This window comes from Meriones unguiculatus, chromosome 3 (genome assembly GCF_030254825.1).
Source record: "Meriones unguiculatus strain TT.TT164.6M chromosome 3, Bangor_MerUng_6.1, whole genome shotgun sequence".
NCBI classification, from domain to species: domain Eukaryota; kingdom Metazoa; phylum Chordata; class Mammalia; order Rodentia; family Muridae; genus Meriones; species Meriones unguiculatus.
Window position 1 is genome coordinate 24,176,817 of NC_083351.1, and position 21,986 is coordinate 24,198,802.

The 21,986-nt window shown below is 41.8% G+C and overlaps 1 protein-coding gene across 6 annotated transcripts in view; it reads right to left on the reverse strand.

The window, feature by feature from the left end:
• The window catches only part of Zmym6 (zinc finger MYM-type containing 6), a 37,523-nt gene extending 27,335 nt beyond the window's left edge, over positions 1–10,188 (reverse strand). For 2 of the 6 annotated variants that reach the window (XM_060379522.1, XM_060379524.1), the window contains exons 1-4: positions 5,120–5,237; positions 4,480–4,623; positions 4,309–4,369; positions 1,161–1,332 (exon numbers count right to left, since the gene is read on the reverse strand). In XM_060379522.1, the coding sequence (XP_060235505.1) occupies positions 1,161–1,181 (21 nt within the window). In that variant the 5' untranslated portion in view covers positions 1,182–1,332; positions 4,309–4,369; positions 4,480–4,623; positions 5,120–5,237. Of the gene's footprint in view, positions 1–1,160; positions 1,333–4,308; positions 4,370–4,479; positions 4,624–5,119; positions 5,346–6,409; positions 6,477–8,845 lie in introns of those variants that run through there. The other 4 variants (XM_021644807.2, XM_060379521.1, XM_060379520.1 and 1 more) reach the window with 4 other exon arrangements.
• Between the last annotated feature and the right edge of the window lie 11,798 nt (positions 10,189–21,986).

Sequence of the window (21,986 nt, forward strand, 5' to 3'; positions counted from 1 at the left end):
TTCTTCCAAAAGTCCTGAGTTCAATTCCCAGCAACCACATGGTGGCTCACAACCATCTATAGTGAGATCTGTTGCCCTCTTCTGGTGTGTAGGCACACATGCAGGCAGAATGCTGTATATCAATAATGAATTAATAGATTAAAAAAAAACAGACGATCAATAAAAATCTTATGTGGGAAAAAAATGTTTCTTTTAGCTTTTCAATCAGTTTTTGGTTTTTAACTCTTGCTCATGGTTTATCTATGAGGAGTTTTCAGTATCAATATTTCATATAACAAATCATGAAGTTATAACTGTTAAGTTCTGAGCCATGAATAAATTTTTTAAAGTGGCCTATTTCATCTTAATCATGTCACTATATAACCATCTGTAAGTGGAATCTCTCCATTTCCCTAGAGAGAAAATCACATCAGGATGAATGGGGAGGAACTTCTGCTTTCAGCTCACTTCAGCTCACTCTTGCACAACCAGCTCAGGAGAAAGCCTACATGCTCCGCAGCAGAAATCCATACCTGCTTGTACACCAGGGCATCTGTTGAACTAAACTCTTCAGGGACAGGAAGGTCACAGTTATTCTAACAATACTTCCCATAGTTCTCACAACAACTCACAGGGAGGTTGTTGTGTGAAATTTTGAAAAAACAAGCATCACTACAAAGACCTTGTACCACATTTTAATTTCATCCATCCATTTATCTTTCCCTATTTTCCTTCTTCCTCTTCCTCCTCCTCCTCTTTATTTTTTTCAAGACAGGGTCTTATTATGTAGTCTTATTATGTCCTTGAACTCTACATAGTAGACCAGCTGGCCTTGAACTCACAGAGATCCACTCTGTGATCTTTAGTCTGCAATTTCTCCCTCCCAGGTGCTGGAATTAAAGTTGTGCCCCACTGCACCTGGCTTTGAAATTTAATTTCAAATCTAATCTAGGATATAATACAGATACACATTTTGATTTTCGGCCAGGCATAGTGGCATTATAATCTCTGCACTTGGGAGGCTGAAACAGGAAGACTCAACTCAAGGTTGAGGCCAGCCTGAATGACACAGCAAAATACTGTCTTGAAAGAGACGGGGGAGAGAGAGGAAGAGAGAAAGAGAGAATATATCATCTCTCTGAGTAACATTCCAATGATAGTGAAGTGTAACTTAGACTTACGTCAGTGCACTTCTGACACATGCTGCACTTAGTTGAAATGCTGCTGGTATATATGGTAACCGCAGGCCTCTTAAGCTCGTAAGAAGACAGGCATGCCTGGCTGCAGAAATCTTTGCAGAGAGAGGAATTTTCAAACTGGGTTGGGATCACATCCAGTGGATTTAAAATATCTCTAAAAACAAATTAACAGAAACAAATGTGCAATGATTTTACCTTCTTCCTCTCTGGGAAGCAAATGTATTTTAGCTAGGAGTGACTCCTGCACAGTAGAAAAAACCTGCATCAATCATCTGAAGCATAGCTTTGATGATTAGCTCTGTTACTTCTCAGTTAAATGATTATGAGTGAAGCAATTATTGTCTCTATTACCTCATGTGTAAAGTGGGGTTTATGATATCTAATGAGTGCATCTGTTCAAGAATTATATTTAACAAAAAGAAGACTTCCAGCTCTCTGCTGGAGTCAATGAGACTAGATTCAGCGCCCATCCCACAACCGAGACCATAGAACATGTGTCCTTTACCAAACAGCTATCAATAGTAGAATCTTGCCTGAACTCATAATTTTTAATTAAAATTCTCAATTTTAATGAACTATGAAGAAATTAATATAAATATTAGCATGCTATATAAAGCTTAGCTATGTCAGAAAGAATGCAACACAAATAACTTAGCAGTCCTGTGAGAGTTCTAGAGCCATTTTATAAAAGCCAATTATTATATAAGTATTAAAAAGCAGCCAGGCATGGTGGTGTGGGAGGCAGAGGCAGGCGGAACTCTGTGAGTTCAAGGCTAGACTACTCTAAAACAAAAGCACTGAAAGCAACACCCAGTAAGATAGAGGCTATATACTGCTATTCTTCTCAAACATATAAAAATTAAAGGAAACATTCAAAGTAGAAATATTAGTGGAGGGAGGCCACAAAGTAAGTAATGATGATTTTCCACTTTCAGACAAAGAGACTAAAGGAGAGGTTAAATTGCCTCACAGTCACAACGACACCAGAATTCAAATCCAGAAAGTCCAGGGTTAATCATTCTACTAGCCTACACTTTGTATTCATTCTATTTTTACGTTGTTCGGGTATGTGCACGTGTGTGCAGAGGGGAGAGTCATTCCTCCTTAAGCACTATCCACCTTAGTTTTTCACAGGGACCTGCGGTTCTCCAATCACCATACGCTGCCTGGTCATCTAGCCCCAGGGATCCTCATGCGTCCACCTCCCCAGTGCTGGGATTGCAAACATTCACCACTAGGCCCAGCATTTAAAATTTTTTTTTCTTTTCGAGAGACAGGGTTTTCTCTGTATAGCCTTGGCCAACCTGGACTAACTTTGTAGACCAGGCTGGCCTCAAACTCATAGAGATCCACTTGCCTCTGCCTCCCAGAGGGTTTTAAAATTTTTTAAAAAGCATCTCACTATGTAGTCCTGGCTGGCCTGGAACACACTATGTGGCCTGGGCTAGCCTCAGGTCAGAGACCCATCCCCTTCAGGCTATCTCCCAAATTCTGGGATTAAAGGTGTGAGCAATTGTGCCCAGGAGTATACCCAACATTTTATGTGGGTCCTAGTGATCAAGCTCAGCTTGCATACAGATCAAATAGTGATTCTTAAGATGTTTTTTCACTAAAAACAGAAATAAATTATATTTAGATGGGAGTAATGGCACTTGTCTATAATTCCAGTACTTGAGAGGTAGGGCCAATGAGGATACAATTTCAAGATCAAGTCAGTTTCAAGGCCAATCTGGGCTACAGGAGATCTTGTCTCAAAAACACACATACCAAAAAACAAAACAAAAAAACTGAGGCTGAAGAAAAGGCTTATGGGTTAAGAGCACTGGATGTTCTTCCAGTGGGCCCAGATCTGATTCCTAGCGCCCCCATGGCAACTCACAACCCTCTGTAACTTCAGTTCCAGAAGATCTGAAGCCTTCTTTGGCCTCCTCGGGCACCAGGCATACATGCGGTGCACAGGCGGGCAAGCAAGCAAAACACGCATATACATTCACATTAAGAAAATGCCATGCACATATATTATTACAAAATTACAAATATAATTACAAATACATAATTACTGAAATTCTTTATTAGTAAGTTCCCATTTATTAAGCATTTATAATATGCTAAGTTATGTGTTAATGCTGCCTCATTAAAATCCTAGGAAGTACATATTACCTAATGAAAAACTGATGTTTAGGAAAGTTAAAATATCAACAGGACACTCTACCTCAAAAAAAGTATATATATATATATATATATATATATATATATATATATATATCAAACATCTAGCCAAGGTCTGAATGTAACAGAACCTTATCTAAACCTCCTCCTTCAGCACTGGAAATGGACCTGGACCTCCAACATACCAAGTAAGTTCTCTACAGCTGAATACAGCCTTAAAACCAAGCCTTTTTTCCTTTTTTTTTTTTTTAAAGATTTATTTATGTATACAATGTCTGCCTACATGTAGGCTTCAGGCCAGAAAAGGGCACCAGATCTCATTATAGATGGTTGTGAGCCACCACATGGTTGCTGGGAATTGAACTCAGGACCTCTGGAAGAACAGACAGTGCTCTTAGCCGCTGAGCCACTGGAGCTCCAGCCCTTTTGTTTTTGTTCTCAAGACAGGGTTTCTATGTGTAGCCCTGGCTAACCTGAAACTCATTCCAGACTGGTCTTGAACTCAAGAGATTCACCTGCCTCTACTTCTCCAGTGCTAAGATTAAACCTTGTCTTAAAAAAAAAAAAAAAAAAAAACTTGAGAGCCTAAATTTTTGTGCTACCTGCTGTTAGCTAGTAGATGCAGAAACTTTGTTTTTTGTTTTTTTGATACAGGGTTTCTCTATGTAGCCCTGGCTGTCCTGGAACTCACTCTGTAGATCAGCCTGGCCTCAGACTCCGCCTGCCTCTACTTCCTGAATATCAGGGTCAAAGGTGTATGCCAGCTCACCCAGAGGCTGCACAAACTTTTAAGACTTTTGTTTTCTCATTCTTCCTCTACTCCAGGCAGCTGCTGCCTCAAAAGAGGACACTGAGTAGGGTCTCATTAGTTGAGAGAATGAAACCTGGGTAAAAACTAAAAGCTTCACACTATATTCATGAAAATAAACAACCAGAGAAACAAGCAAAAATGTCTATTCACCAAATGTACTGAAGATGTTTACATGACTCTGCTGTTTCTTCACCTCTGTACCAAAGCATCACTGTAAAACAACAATGATCCCAACAAAAGCCCGTGAGAGTTATAAAAACAAAGGATATTTTTGTCACTGTCTCAACTGTCACTTTCTAAACAGATAAATAACTTTTATACCCTACTGAGAGACATCATTTCAGGTGGCAGTGCCGAATGCCTTTAATCCTAGGGCTTGGCTGGCAAACTCGGGCAGATCTTTGTGAGCTGGAGGCCAGCCTGGTCTACAGAGTTCCAGGACAGTCAATGCTACACAGAGAAACCCTGTATCAAAACACCAAAAAAAAAAAAAGAGAGAGACAGACAGACAGACAGTATTATTTTCTACTCCTCAATTAATTTAGAGAACTGCTCTATTTAAGTAGTGGCTATCCACAGTTACAGAACTAATTCTACAATTCTCACCAACTGTTTATTTTATTTCATAGTAAATTTTAAACTAAAAGAGAGAGAAAACTGGTTTAGGCAACACTTAATGCTACAAAACTTTAATTCCCAAATTCCTGCACTAAAAAGAGATTTCCTTAGAAAAATGTTAAAGAGATTAAAAGTGGCAGTACCACGTTTGAACTAAAACATACACTTTCTGAAGTAAAGCAAGGAAGCCAGGCATGCCGGCGCACACCTCTAACCCTGGCACTTGAGACAAAGATAAGTGGTCAGCCTGGTCTATATAGAGTTCTAGGACAGCCAGGATGACACAGAGAGGCCTTGTCTCAACATTCGAGAGAAAAGGAGAGTGAGAACTTAGGAACTGTACTTGAAGCAGTGTTTGCAGGTTCTCTTGGGAAGAGGTGGAATGTAGACAGCTGAGGAGTATCTGCTGATGCATCCCATGGAACAGAAAAGCTGAGCAGACCCTGCCTTACGATATGTAGTTTGACCTTTAGGAAGTGCTGTTTTACAACCAGAACAAAACACAGGAGCAGCTGGAACTGAAGGAAATGATGTATTTGGGTCGGATGATGGTAGACCAAGCTGAAAGCCTAGCAAGACAAGAAACAAAATAAAGACAAAAAAGAAAGCAATTTTAGTTCCACTAATGCATATATTTGTCATTGTTGTTTGTTTGTTTTATTTTGTTTGAGGCAGGGTTTCTCTGTGTAGCCCTGCCTGTCCTGGACTCACTTTGTAGACCAAGCTGGCCTTGAACTCACAGAGATGTGCCTGCCTCTGCCTCCCTGAGTGCTGGGCTTAAAGATATGCACCACTGCGCCCAGCTTTATATTTTCTTTTCGAAGAAAACTCTTGTAAGTATCATATGTTAATTAGAAACCAGCTAAACCATATACACACATGCTAAACAAGATCTTTTCTTTCCCCTTGAGACAGTCACACTATATATATATATATATTTGAACCCAAGATGGGCTCAAATTTATGATCCTCCTGTCTTAGACTCACAAGTACTGTGATTACGGTATGAACCTGTAATCTTGTACGCATATATCTGTACATGTATAACTTAACAAAAACAGACAGTTTTCGTTTGGTTGGAGTTTGTTTTCATTTCAAGACAGGGTTTCTCTGTGTAGCCCTGGCTGCCCTAGAACTCACTCAGTAGACCAGGCTGGCCTTGAACTCAGAGATCTTCCTGCCTCTATCTCCCAAGTGATGGAATTAAAGACATGTTCTACCATACCCAGCTAGAACCAGAACTTCTACAAAATATTCATTTCCTTAATACATGCATTGTTTCTGATGTAATCTTAATGTCTGCCTTTCTTTCTTTTTCTTTCTTCTTTTTCTCTTTCTTTCTTTCTGTTTTGTTTTTTTGAGGCAGGTTTCTCTGTGTACTGTTGGCTATCCTGGCCTCCTGGACTCTTTGTAGACTAGAGCTGGCCTTGAACTCATAGAGATCTACCTGCCTCTGCCTCCCTGTACACCACCACACCCAGCTACGTATTTCATTTTTTTTAAAGGCCAATGATAATCAGTTCCCACACTGAAAGATATACTCTAAAGAAGGAGAAAAACTTTCAGGAAGAGATGCTTCTCTCAATTCTACTAAACAATACCAACTGTAATAAGCTTAGTTGTTAATTCTTACCAAGAGAAGTTTCAGTAGCTGAAAATACAGCACTAATTTTTAGTTCACTTTCTTGAGGTTCATATTCCTTAAAAATAAGAGAGAGGAGAGGGAAAAATAAATAAATATGCATGAGTAACTAGAAATTCAACTAAAAATCTGATTTTGGCACATGTAGAATTATACATCTTTTATACACCCTAATCATAGTCCTTTCACAAATACTTCAAACATCAGAATTATTAGACCAGATACAATCTTTACAAAGAGCATCTTTCAAAATTAAAAAAAAAATTGCAGTTATACCTATTTTTCAAAAGTAATCTTGAAAGATGAGAATGTCGTGTGTAGCCCTCCAATCTTGATCACTACTTACTTGTGCATGCATGTGTCTACGTGTTTGTGTATGTGCATGTGTGCGGGTAAACACGTGCATGTGGATACCAGAACTCAATGCAGGTGTTTTCCTCAATCACTCTACACCTTGTTTATACCTTATACTCAATTTTTTTTTAATTTGTCACCAAATTTTTATTGCAAAAAATACAAAAGGTATTAGAAATGTAAAAACCATTTTGCTTCAACCAATTTAGTTGGAAAACAAGTGAACCTAGTGAAAAGTGACATTCGAACACTGATTTTGAAAATATCCAATGAATTCAAGTACCCAACAAAAGCTAAATTTGCATTCTAGCACCCAGCTAGAATGACATCCAGCTTCCAAAGAAGGGTTGCTCTGTAACCCTCCAAATTTCCTGACCAGCTCCCTCTGTAGTTGCAAGAGAATGACCACTGTGGTTCTCCAAGGGAGTCTGAGTTATGACGCCTGTAAGAAGCCCTGTCTGCCTGACCTGAGCTGCCTTCTAGTTGACATCTAGCGAAGGGGTGTTTCATGCTCGGTGTGGTCTTTGGGTGTGTTTCAGCACTTTGGGTGGATACTGGTAATCTGATCTCAGACCAATAGACTTGCCTACTACTTATTTCTTATGATACAGTCACAAGAGAATGAGAAATGAGATTAAACAGGAGTAACATACAGTTTAGATAACAATTAGTGATTTGTTTTTCCCTTTGAGACAGTCTCATGTGCCTAAACTGAACTTGAACTTCTGATTCTTTGGGCTCTACCTAGGATTACAGGCATGAGTCACCACACTTACACATTGCTGGACTTAACTAAAGATTTGTGTTCCTTTTAGACAAAGATTCACCAACTGAGCTATGGCCTTAGGTCCTAAATTAGTCATTTTAGCCAACAGGTTTATAAGCTATAAACCTGGTTCATATCTATCAATGATCAACAGATAGAAAAATTTCAATACAATCTGCTTATTGTATATAACATCACAACAGAAACTGGAGAAATGGCTCATCGGTTTAGAGTATTTTCTTCTCTTGCAGAGGGCCAGAACTGGGTTCCAGCATCAGCACTGGGCAGCTTACAACTGCCTGTAACCACAGCTCTAGGGCAAATCCCACACAAAAAAGCTGGCTGGAGTGGTTTAGCTTATTAAACCTAACATTCGGGGAGACTAAGAAGAAAGATACCACAAGTTGTTAGCCAGCCTGGGATATACAGCGAATTACAAGCTACGGTATGCTGTACAAGGTGAGGTTCTGTCTCAAAAAAAGGAAGTTAGAAAATGTAAGCCTTAAAAAACAAGGAAAAGTTGTTAATATAAAGCTACCTTATGCTGAAGTAAATTACCTTGTTTTTACTTTTTTTGGCTAAATGACCTGATATACCTCAAAACAGAAAGGTTTTTGTTTTTTTTTTTTGGGGGGGGGTGGTCAGACTTGGAACGTAGCTCAATTAATAAGAGTACCTTGAGTTCAATTCCTGTCATCACATAATGTAGATATGACCATAATCTCAGCTGTCAAGAAAAAACCTGATTAACCCCTTGTCTTAGACCTTTTCATATTGCTTCAAGAGAAAACCATGCAACAGGTCATCCATTTATAAGGAAAAGAATTTTCTCACAGTTCTGGAGGCTGTGAATTCCAAGAGACAGGGGCTGCATTTAGTCAAGTCTTCCAGTCACACTTCAAAGTAGCAAAGGGTAGGAGAGTGCCCAAGAAAGAAAAACGACAGGAAGCAAAGAGCTCAACTGGCTTTAACAACACACCCACTGGTGGTAATGACAGAATCTGCACTTAGGATCACTACCTTTCAGGGTCATCCCCAGGAACATTGCACCAGGTATTGAGTTCCCATTGAATTTTGGAAGGTACATTCATTTTTGAACACAGTACCTCATGGTGTTGGGAATGCACTCTACTACTTAACTATGCATACCCGAGCCTTCGTAGCGCTCATTTAACGGACTTAAAAAAAAAAATCAGTTGGTTCGTACCAACTTATAAACCAGAAACTGTCGATTGCCATTTTCAGTTCCCCTGACAAAAAAAAAAAAAAAAAACTTCAGCATTTTGAAAGTCAAAATAAATGCTTACTTGAACATCATCAGGTTCTTCTTTAATTCTATCCAGAAGCCCTTGTTGCACCACTGCTTTGTCACAGCCACCATCCAAAGGGTCTTCCATTCTAATTGTTTGTGCAGAGTTTTTCTACCGCTTAAAACTAAGATTTCTTCTTAGCAATGTATAACTGGACTCCTAAAACATAAAGGGCTTTGTTTTCCTTCAGACTAACGTGCTGATAGCTTTGGGGTGGAGCATTTGAGCAACATCCTTCTGGGGCTATGACTCTATTCTTTCTGCTCCTGGATCAGCTCCCTTCCAGGGAGAAAGGTCTTCCCAACGGTTCTCACTTCCCCTAGAGTCTTAGACAGACACTGTGATCTCTATACTATGATGAAGGTTGCTGAGGTGGAGCCACAGAAGGAAGCTACTAAAGTTTTTGGAGTGCTGGACTCAGTACAATTTCTGACTGCGAGGTCACTGAAGACCCACATTAGCTTTCCTCCAAATGAGTCAACTGCCTCAACTTAGCCTCTCACCAGGCTTGAGCACCAATTAGGAGCCTCAGTATGTCATCATCAGTATGTGGAACACTACGTTCGCGGTTTCAGATGGACCTACTGGACATTCTGGAGCCTCCATGGAGTCGGAGAGAGCCGACTTCCCTAAGGTCTTCCTACAAACCAGAGGTTCTCTGTGTGGTGGTGACCACCCACCCAACCATAGAGCTATTTCGTTGCTACTTCATAACTGTAATGTTGCTACTGTGATGACTCGTTAACATCCGCCATGCAACCCAACGGGGGTGGGGACCCAGGGGCTGAGAACCTCTGCTGGACTTCCTAACTGTACAAATGAAAGCTGGCGCAGAAAGGGGAAAGGCCGAATGTCGTCGATGCAAGCCGGCCACCGATAAAACCGATTTCCTCGGAGGCCTGCAGAGCAGCGGGGTCGAGAACTTCCCGCCCCTCGCCACCGAGGTAACGATCTACGGGCGGCTGTCCCTCATCTGAAGGCCGCCAGCCTTCCGACCTTCCCGTCCGCGAGCGGAATTCCTCCCCGAGGGCCCGCGGGGGTGCTCGGGCTCCACCCGCTCGCCCGCGAGAGCCACCCGCTCGCCAGCCCCGGTGTTACCCTGGCACCACGGACAGGCAGCCCGCCGCAGGTCACGTGAGGACCGCTCCTCGGTCCGCTCCGCCCCGTCACGTGACGCTACCCAGAGGCTCCTGCGGCGTCTGGTCACGTGGAGGGCCACGCCCCCCCATCTGGTGCCACAGGTCGGAGCGGCTTCCTGTGGTCCACGAAAGGGCTCGAGACGGAGAATGCACAACAGCACTCAAGGTCCCCCGTCGGGACGACCACAAGTTCCTCTTCTGGAATCGCCTGAGCCATTGCAACGGACCTTATCGATTGCGCGTGCGCATTCCTGCTTATACCCTAGACCGGAGGTGATTGGATGTTCCTAACCCAGAGTCCCGCCCTCTTTTCCCATCATGCTTTAGACCTGGGCATCCCAGCATTCTCGCTTCAGTTATGGCTGACTTCTTAAAGAGACGGAGGTTGAGCTATGAAAAAGTGGAAAGAGATCAAGAGTGTTAGGTGGCACCGTATTAATGCCTTATTCTATTTTTCAAGGAGCATCTCCTTATAAAGGAGGACGCTTACGAGAACATAATTCTTGGGCATTTGTTAATCAGTTACTGCTAAACAATCATACCATTTCTCTTAATAGTGATGGAACCCCCACTATGATATAAATTTTTGTCTGGAAAGATTAAAATTTGTGGCTTTTTATCCAATATTGTTTTTGAGATACATGATTTATATGATTTGTAAAGCTATTTGTTTGTTTTAATTTTGACTGTTGCTTAGGATTCTATTTTATGAGTGTTGGGCTTCCTGCTCAGATGGAAGGGTATCCACAGGAGCCCAGGAACCACACAGTTCTGAGGAAAGAAAGTATCTCCGATGAAAGTGTTACACCTCGGGGGAAAGGTATCCTAGAACTCAAGAGCTTGGAAGTGGGACAATGTCCCAATGGAAAGGCAGAGGCACAGGAACCCAGGAACCAAACAGCTCACAGTGGAACAGTGTCCCAAGGGAAGGGTATCCTGAGGCATAGGAGCTGAGGAAGCACACAGCTCTCAGAAGAGGATCCCTCCACAGTGGCACGCAGGAGCCTCAGCCCTGCTCCTTCTTCAGCCCTGCAGCTCCCAGAGGAGGGTATCCCCAGCTGAGCTCAAGAGCCTCAGCCCTCACTCCACTTCTTCTCTTCATTGCTTTTTTCTTCTGATGATAGAGTCACATCAGGCAGTAAATCTATTAAAAGAGATTTATTGGAGGGACAATCCAGGAGTGGCTTACCCTGCTCCCAGGAGAAGGCATCAGGGAACTGGGCAGACACAGCCTTTACATGGAATTTCTTAGGAGCCAGAGCTTTCTAGGGCAGCGATTTCCAGAGTGAGGATTGGTGGGATTTCAAGTCCTGAGCTTTGGAAGCTCAGGGATTGGTGTGCTTCCCTATTCAGGGACTGGTGGGTTTCTCCTGCTCTTGGATTGGTGGGATTTTGTGGGAAACTCAGAGATTGGTGGGTTTTCCTGCTCAAGTTGGTGGAGTTTTGTCCAGACTTTTCACCTCAAAATAACATAATCTGTGATGGGTTCTATTGAGGGACTGGAGAAGACCTTTGTGACAATCTCAGTTTCAATCCGGATATTGCATTGTGATACTCATCCTAAGCATGCTGTCTCAACTTGGTGTAAACTTTCAAATAAAGTAACTAGACACAATGTTGATCTGGGAGGAGCCAAAGGACAGGAAAGAGGGGAGGGGCTAGAGGGCAGGAAATGAGTGGGAGGAGAAAGGGCAGGAGGAGAGCTTGGAGATGGAGCTGGAGTAGAGATCTTGGAGGATGTGGAGCATGAACCAGACCTAAGATTTCACAAAAAGCAAGTATAATGTGGGAAATCTAAATGTTAGGAAACTATTAGGGCTTGGAGGTTTAGGATGGAGTAACTATTGCCCAGCATTGTGTTCTAGGTTAACTAAATAAAACCAGTCTCTGTGTGATGATTTGGGTATACAGCTGTTTAGGACTAACAGCAGCATTACTAAAAGATAATTATTAATAAATATTAATCACCGATTACAACAGGAGCACAATGACTTGGAGGACACTGCTGGCTGTGTTTGCTGTTGACAGTGATTGGTATATTCCCCGAAAGACTCCTTGACCCTAAACAGCCGGGAGAAATAGAGAGGTCTGTGCCCCCTCTCCCCACTAACCTTCTCTCTTGTACCTAGGGTTTGGGGGGGGTTGGGAGGAAAGAGGTAGAGACATACATACCCCAAATAAAGTAGAGTTTTAAAAACCAGGGCTACACTAGGCAGTTTCCAGCTGACAAATATCACTTGCCCTCTCACAAGGCTATTAGTTGTGGCTAAACTAAAAGCATTCCACATCCTAAACTTAGAATTATAACAAAAACATATTTACATAACTGAGTTTTTAAAGAAACCAAAATTTTCACTACAGTGGACAGCTCCCACTGAGGAGGCTTCACTGCTCTAATAGGGCCATCAGTTTGACTATTCCTGTAACAGCAGCCTGGGGAGAGGAGAGGCTCTGACAGCTCTTGGGTGAGGGGGTGAGGTAGGCCACTTTGATTACCACAGCTGCAAAGATGGTGGCTTTAAGGCTTTGATCACCGCAGTGGCAGATCATTTCTGTTGGGCCTGATAAGGCCTGCTGCATCTACCTGAGCCTGGCTGGAGTTTGGAGACCTGTCCTTAGCTTCTGATTTAAGAGGTGCCACTTTCGGGCAAAAGTGATTCAGCATACCCGCCTTAAAATCAACCCTGCCTGGTAACTGTTAGGTGGAGTTTCGTCACTGGCCCACCTCTCCCTGCACCACTTAACTTCTCCCTCTACATAATCTTACCTCACTTCCTTAATCCTGCCCCTTGACTCAAACCTATAAAAGGGCCTGCTTAATTTAATAAACCGAGTTCCTGCTTCGACAGATCTCCTGGCTCAGGTGTTTTATTCCTGGGGCATCCGGGGAGGTTCGGGCCATCGACACTCACCATCCTGCTCAGCCACGGAGGGCATCCAGCTGGACTGGCCACCCTCCTCTCAGCTCCACCTACCAGAAACCAACCCAGCAATTTCAATAACTTCTCAGGGACTACAATGAGTATCCATGATCATTATAGCTGATTTTTTTTTTGAGACAGCATCTAGCTATGTAATACAGACTTGCCTCTATTTGTTATCCTTTGTGTTTCTGACCTTCAAAAGATACATTGAAATAATGAATATTGCCTCATTTGGAAATAGGATGGTTACAGATAGAACTGTTAAGATAAAGCCGGAGGTTGGGGTAATGTCTGGATGATAAAACTCTTATTGTTGGAGCAGAAAGACATGAGTTCAGATTTCCAAAACTCATATAAAGCTAAACACATCTGTAATTCCAGCATTCCCACACCACCATGGGAGGCAGAAACAGGAGGACAGCTAACCTGCAGTACATATGTTTGCGCATGTGCATGTGAGGGACCAAAGAATTAAAAATCAGTGGGTATTGTGTTGGTATAATGTTATTTTAAAATGTATATGCCTTATCCTTGTTAATTCAAATGCTGATTTCCCCACCCCCAACTCTCTGGTTTCAATCTGGATATTGCATTGTGATACTCACTGTAAGCATCCTGTCTCAACTCTTGTGTAAACAGGACACAAATAAAGCAACTAGATACAATGTTGTGCAATGGGAGGAGCCAGAAGACAGGAAAGAGGGGAGGAGCTAGAGAACAGGAAGAGACGAGAAGGAGGAGGAGCTGGAGGAGAAGGGAGCACAAGGAGAGCAGAGCGGGAGGAGAGAGCTTGGAGGACTTGGAGCATGAACCAGACCTAAGATTTCACAAAAAGCAAGTATAATGTGGGAAATCTAAATGTTAGGAAACTGAGGGCTTGGAGGTTTAGGAGGGAGTAAATATTGCCCAGCATTGTGTTCTAGGTTAACTAAAAACCCAGTCTCTGTGTGGTGATTTGGTTTTACAGCTACTGAGGATTAACAGCAGCGTTACCAGAAGTTAAACCCACAGTAAATATCAATAACATACTACAACAGTATTGTTTTAAAGTTTAAAGCATAAGCCTGAACAAAGGCCAGCCAAATGGAGATGTGTCCAGCCACCTGGAAAAAGAAACTATCTTTACTGTATTCTTTCCCAGCCCACTAGAGGTACAGTTGCTAGGAAACCCACCTATATGGCCAGGTCAGAACTGTTTGTGTTCTTGGAGCCTAAAATGGACCAATCATTTCAAAAGTCAATTTCCCTTACCCAATCAAGTAACGCTAAAGCATGTAAGTCCCTGCTTTCAGTTTTGCCCTTTAAAAACCTTATTCCCCTAGACCACGGGACCTCATTCCTCTCCTGTCTCCGCAGGAAGTTTTCGTCCCGTGTTTGAACATGTATATAATTAAAAAAACCCTCGTATTTACAGCGGAGTCTATTCCTGGTCTTTGGGGTCTCATGAACTGGGCACAACACATGCACACATCAAATGTTTTTAAATTTTTTAGCTATAGATTTCCAATATACAGTCTCACAAAATAAAAATTACTCTTTCAAAATGGAAGAAGAAGAGCTCAGACCAAAGCAACTCTGTAAAACTAAGGACTTTCTATGCCTGCCCTAGTTCCTGAATAATGACACAGAGACCTATTTGTAATGCTCTTTTTTTTTTTTTTTGAGTCCCGAAGCAATACAATGTTCTCAGTTCTATTGGTGATGTAGTGCTCATTTTTAAACTCTATTTTATTTGGGGTTCCTTAAAACCTCTTCCTTCCAACCCCCCAACTTTAAGTAGGAGAAAGAGTTAGTGGAGAAAGGGGGTGCAGACTCTTCAAACTGCCACTCACTATACACCAACATCTCAAGTACCACACTTTCTCTTTTTGGGCCCCCATATTTGTGTCCTTGGAACACTAGACCACATCGTTCTCTGGGATGCACGTGGCAGGCCATTACCAGCTGTCAAAGACCACACTCTTCATGAAACAGTTATCAGTTATAAACAAACTAAAGCCCAAACTAAAATCCCACACTTGGGATTAAAACAAAAACATACTTATATAACATAGCTGAGTTTTTAAAGAAAACAAAACTTTCATTAAACCTATTTTTTTTTTCTTTTTTAGTTTTTTGGAGACAGGGTTTCTCTGTGTCACCTTGGATGTCCTAGACTCTCACTGTAGACCAAGCTGGCCTTGAATTTACAGCAATTCACCTGGTTCTGCCTCCCTGAGTACTGGGATTACATGTGCACACTTGTCTGACACCCCTTTGTCATATACAAGATCCCCCTTTGCCATATACAAGAGCATACATTGGAAGAGTTAGGATGGTATGGCATAATGAGAAAAGAGTAAGCTATCAGGACCTTCCCTTTGGGTAGCATATGATGAAAACAGACCCATAATGTAAGACTGAGGCACAAAGGGACACAATTAGGGAGCAGCTCAATGCTTATTATGGTACACAATGAAAACGCTGTACCATGCCCCTTGAGGAACGAAAAGTGCTCTTATGGGTTTGCTTCTCAAGATGTCTGGCACCTCCTGACCGAAAAGGCTGAGATTGTGCAGGAGGGAGTGTAAAGAGCCCCCTGGTGGGGTTGCTGAAGCCGGGGAAACAATAAGCTCTTAGATGCTTGCTGAAAGTATTGCTTTTGCTTCAAAAAATATATATATACTGTAAGAAGGTTGATTTCTTTCATTCTGGGTTTTGAAGAATAGGTTAAAAGGAAATCTGGAAAAAAAATCATGTTTCTTGGGATCGTGAACTGTGCTTTCAGTATTGTGCTTGTGGCTAAGCCATTATGCAAATTCAGAGCATAAAAGGTGTAAGCTTTTTTCAGTAAACACAGCAATCCTGATTCACCCTCAGATCACCTCAGTCTCTTTCCCTTGACAATTCCACACCTCCTCTCGGGGACCTGAATCCTGCTGGAGCTGGACTCCAGCACTTAAGGGGCACAAGAGAAAATGCTGGTAATGAAAAACTACAAAAGGTCTTGGGAGGCAGAATGATTCTGATTTAAGAAGAAAGGTCAACCAAAAAGATGTATGAAAACACCAGAGGGCCTGGCTGTGATGGCACACACTTTCAATCCCAGCACTCCAGAGGCAGAGGCAGGCGAATCTCCGTGAGTCTGAGGCCAGTGTGGTCTACAATGTGAGTTCCAGAACTTGAACGTCTAGGGATCCACCTACATTTGAGAGAGCCTGGCCTGACCAACGCCATGATGGGCTTCTTTTTCTTGCTAGACAGAACAGGCCTATAAGAGTTGCAGGAAAAACACACACACACACACACACACACACACACACACACACACAGAAAAAGGGCAACCAATCAGAAACAGCCAAGACATCTGGCCTGGGGATGATAAGATGGCTTAACTACTGATTTGAAAGGCACCTAAATCCTGACCAGGGTCACGTATCCTCCATGGGCTACAGCTAACCCCAATCAAGGTTATGTAGCCACAGTAGGGATTCCCCTCTCTGGCTTTAAAAGGGGCCCTCATGCTCCCCACAGGACTGTCACCATCTTGTAAAAGTAGTGACCCCAGCATGCTCGACTTCTGCAGAGTAAACTCCTTCTGTTGCTTGCATTCTACTTGAGTCTGGGGTTGTTCTTTCAGCATATTCCAGACCCTAACAAGAGAAGGTTAGTGGGGAGAGGGAGCACAGACACCCTTCTCCTAGCTGTTTAGGGTCTATGGGTTTTTTTTAGGGCTACACTAATTCTCCATCAATAGCAACAGCAACAAGCAGTCTCCTCTGTCTCGCTCCTTCAAGTCACTGTGCCACAGATCATCTGTGGTTTCTCCAAACAGTCAATTTTATCTGTGCCGTTTAAAAGAAAGGCATAATAAACTTTGAGAATATTGTAGCCAAGGATTTACTGACCATGTATTGTTGAAATTCGGGCTGGAGTCATGTTTATGTCTTCATCAGTCTCAGAGTTGTTCCCGGATGAAGGGATCAGCAATTTATGTGACCTGTTCTGCTTAGTCTCCTTGACTTCTCTCTTCTTGTTTGTGGCCAAGACCTTCAGGTGGTTTTCCTCTGTCATATCTGATTTCTATGAGTTTTGATGGAACCTATAATTTCTCTTCTCCTGTAAGAACGTACCCAAAATCCCTTCCCCAGCGTACTACATGCCCTGCTCTCCATTTTGGAATTAGGACCTTTATATGCTGATCTAACTCAGCATCCCTTTCTAAATTCCATTGTATCTTAGGAGGTGTGCCACTTCCCTCAGCATGGGAAGGCGGAGGCAGGGAGGCACGCCATTGTGTGGCAGGCCGGGCAGCGCTGCTGGCAAGTCCCTTCAAAGAGTCAACAGATGTCAAAACGCTTGAAATTACAGCTGGAGAAAGTAAGGACAGTTTTGTCTGTTTTGTTTTAAATGTAGATATGGCCACTGCATGTTTATTTCCAACTGATCTTAAGTGGTTAGTATGCTCTGTATGTCTTTTTTTATAGATTAACAGTTATTGGATGTGTTTAAAGTTTAAATTCACATTCTTGTTTAGAACATATATATGTGTGCATATGTATTTGTAACATCTATAGAAACACAGATGTTTTTAAATAGCGACCATGTGGCCTGCCATGTGATGTGACTCTGCCATCTTGAAATTGCCACAAGACGTGGCGTAGGGGAAAAAAAAAATTAAAGAACCTCTTAGTCGTAATGAATTCTGTTTATCATCCTATCTCCTTTTGCACTAAGAAGACAAGTCTCATTTTAAGTTGGTATTGATTTTAGAGATTGAATTGTTTACTCTGGTAAAATAGGGTTTTGACTTTTAAAGTTATGGTTATGCTTTGTGATTTCACTCCTAAAAAGGGTACTTTATTTTGATATTACAAAAACAGATTCCTTTTGAAAATATGTTTAAAGCTATGAAACATTTATCAGGTATTTTATAAAAATGTCTTTATGAGATATAGATAAAGATAAAATTCAGGGTTTTGTTTCTGTAGCATGATGTATGTGTGGTTCAGCCCAGGTTTGTAAAGGTCTGTTTAGATTAACAGGCTGATTTGAAGTGTGTGCCTGGCTGCCAGTTCCTGAATGAATGGATTAATGCTGTTTCTTTCTGGCTGATAGGTTTGGTGTGGCTAGAATAGTTCAAATACAGTTTTAAAAAATTGTTCTAGACTGTTCCATCATGCAATTGGTTCTAAAACTTATTTGATTACAATTTTAAAACTTGGTTATGGGAAACTGTAAATGTTCCACAGTGCTAGACCGTGGGAGGCAGCAACACCACTAGAAACACCTAGTGGCTATGTTTTAAATTGCCCACCACAGCCTGTAACAACATGTGGCTGGCCGCCATGTTGGTTCAGGGATAAAGACGGTGAAGCCGTGGTTCTACTGCCATCTTTGTTGAGGGCTGCCAGCTGTGTTCAGTTCCCTGTTTAGTGCTAAGTGCAATTTCTGTCCTTTAGGCTTTTTGCTGTTCGGTCTTAATAATACAATGTGGTAGGATTGGCAAGATTTGTCAGCCCTCTATGAGCAATATGATTAAAAGTTTTGCCTTGATTTTAGTTCAGAAATATATTTAAAGTTACGCTAATGACTGCAGTTGGTTACAAGATTGAGCTTTACCTAGTCTCTTGTTTATGTTTTCAAGGTTAATCCTAGGATGGATAACTACAAAGTTTGCCTATGTAGATCTACTTAAAATAGGTATGATCCTAAAACACTTATCTAAGGAATATGACAGAATTAGAGATTATAACATTCTGTTTTACAGGATGCAGTTTAGAGCAGATAACTAAAGACAGACAAAGATTAACCCAAATATGATGGACCTCAAGCTTGTCAGAGATGTGATGACTATGGCATTTAATGTATGTAAGTTTTATTATGACAGAGAGTCCCAAAATCCTGGCAGTAGCTCCCCAAGGTCTCTGAGAAGATTTGGGCACAATGACAGAGGACTTTAACTATAGACTGTGGTATGTTAACCGCTAGGCAAGACTGCCCCAACTGGCCCACTGCTAGAGCACAGACTAAACTGTGGACAAACTGTGGACAGCTGGAGAGTCATTGTTTCACATTGCTGAAGGCGAGGTGAGGCCATTCTCTCAAGTTCTTCTTTTGCACAGAAACAGTTTCTCATCTTCTATGGCTGATGGCTGGACTGCCTCTGCTCATGGTGCCATGAAACCATAGGAGCCAGGAACAACTGCCTACGTAGGTGGTGGACTGACTAGTTATCTCTGTCATTTTGCTTGGTACATAGATTCCAATTTATCTTTCTCAGGTCTCTGATCACATTGGTGGCTAAACTAAGCTAATGGTAGCCTCACAGCTAAAGAGCAGACAGTTAGATCCACTGTTAGTTCATTAGTCGGTTCACTAGCTAGTTAGAATTACTAGGTACTAGATCTCTTATTTAGAGAGGCAAACAGGTTTGCCTTGCTCACAGGTTTCGTGTTAATTGCCTATGTCTTATGGTGAATAACTGGATAGAAAGATGTAAAGTTTATGTAAGGCCTGAGGATTTGAATTTTAAAAAAATTGAGGCTCTAGGAAGATGTTTCATGGTTGGTAAATGAAAGTTATGAAAGAAAGCCTCTGTAAGAAGGTGTTTCAAAGTTGGTAAATGCAAGGGAGATTGGAGGGTCTCAGTAGGTATTTTAAGGTTGGTAAATGCAAGCTGTAAAGTGTCTGTGGGTCTAAGAAGGTGTTTTAAAGTATGTAAATGCAAGTTGTAATGATATAAGACAGTAATTTAAGATATATTAAAATGGGAGATAGTTCAGACTTCTCTCTCTCCTCTCTGCTATTGTACTTATGTTGTTACAAGATTTTAAAAGTTCAGAGTTATGACATTGATCAATAGAATTCTGATAAGCTGATAGAGCATTGTCTGCTTATTATCCAGTTACAAGCTTGAGATTTTATTTTTCTTTGGTTGTCTTCTGGAAATAGACTTAAAGGTGTTCTCACCATGCTAAAAACATCTGTGTAATATGTATATCTCTGACCCAAAAGCCATAGCTTTTACTAGGTCTTAATGGCATGAGTCTACTCCTGCTGTCTTGAAGATACCTGTTAACTGCTTTTCCTAAAGTATGGATCTCAATACAATGGTGATACTAATTCCTTTTGTAAGCTAAAATTCATATGAATTTCAGGAAATCAAAAAGTCATAAGACCTGGATCTGCCATAGTTCAAATGGACCCCAGATGAGTTTTTCCCTTGGTCTTGGGATTCTTCACTTTCCTTGTTAACCAAACAAATTTTAACTTCTGTCTCTAGTCTAAATTTGTCTCAGCAGATTTTCACCTAGCTGACAGACTCCATCCAGGGATCAGCTATGGATTTCAAGCTGAGATCTGACTTGCTGAAAGGTCATGTAAACCAGTCCAGCCAATGTGATGGCTCCCTGTCCCTTCAACTATATCACTAATTAGATAGTGCCCCGTTGCCTTGCTTTTGACTAGCCTTTCAGCCATCCTGGGTTGCCAATATCTTTGTTCAATGTCAGCCAGAAGAAGTTACAGCAGAAGAGAAATTCATCAGCCTTTATCCTACTTAACAGGCTGAAATGCTAAGTCAAAAGGAGCTCCCTGACATTACCTATTATCTTGGGGACCTGCTTAACTGGAACATGAACCAGTATTGTAGCACTGGCTGTACAAAGCCAGGATTATAACAGCATAAAGGCAGATACTGATAAAAATATATAATGCCTTGAGAACTCAGTCACCCATTTAGAAAAGAATGTTGATTCCCTGGTAGAAGTAGTATTGTGGAACAGAAGGGTCTTAGATCTGTTGTTTTTACAGCAGGGCAGGCTGTGTGCAGCCCCTAGAGAGGAATGTTGCTTTTATGTAAACCACTCAGGAGTGATTAGGGAATCCTTGGCAAGAGTAAGAGAGAGCCTGGAGAGATGCTGGAAAGACAGAGAGGATTCCAGAGGATGGTTTGAATCCTGGTATAATAGTTCTTTTTGGCTTACTACCTTTATATCCACCCTGCTGGGACCCCTATGCATCATGACTTCACTTTTTAACTTTGGGCCTTGCATTTTAAATTGCATGGTAGCTTTTATGAAGGAATACTTGGGAGTGATGCAGTTAATGGTACTCAGATCCCATTATGGAAGAATAAATCTGGAGGACAGTGAGGGGTCATATCTGGAAGACGCATGATTGAGCCTTCAAATGACCATGAGAAGGGGGGAATGAGAGAACCAGGCCTGACACCCCCAAAGGTCACCAGGAGGTCACCAATTCCAAGAAACCATCTGAGGATAACCACAAGAAAGGGAAGGTATCTTATCTCAGGGTGGGGCATTTGTCCTGAGCAGCCCACCAACCTTGTAGTGGAACATTTCATTGCACAGAAAATACCTAACATTCCTGAGGTCTATAGATAGCTCCCTGAATGTTAAGTTAGTTAGCCAATCACTTTGTAACAAGCTTGCCCTTGCTGAATGTCATCGTGTAATGTGTAATTGTTAAACCGGAAATTTCTGGTCCTTCCTCAAACCCCAATAAAAACCCTACTGTGCAGCTGCTTAGGGCTCTCCACTCTGATCCACTGCATTGATGATGGTGGAGAGACCAAGCTTAAGCCTAAATAAAGCTCTTTGCTCTTGCATATGTGGTCAGGCTCCTGGTGGTCTTTGGAGACCTTCAGATCTGGGCATAACAAAAGAAGAGCACTTCAAAAAATGGCAAACTGTAACTTTTATTTTTGTTTTTGAGACAGGGTTTCTTCATGTAGCCCTGGCTGTCCTGTAGCTAGCTCTATAAAGCACGCCTCAAACTCACAGAAATATACTTGCCTCTGCCTCCCTAGTGTGACATTAAAGACACAAGCCACTACTGCTCAGCTCAGCCTAGATTTTTTTTTCTTTTTCTTTTCTTTTTTTTTTTTTTTTTTTTTTTTTCGAGACAAGGTCTCTCTATGTAGCCTTGGCTGTCCTAGAACTCATTATGTAGATCAGGCTGGCCTTGAACTTACAGATATCCACCTGCCTCTGCCCCTGGAGTACTGGGATAAAGGCATGCATCACCATGCCCAGCTTTCATGGTAGATAATTCAGAGGCCTGTGCTCAGGA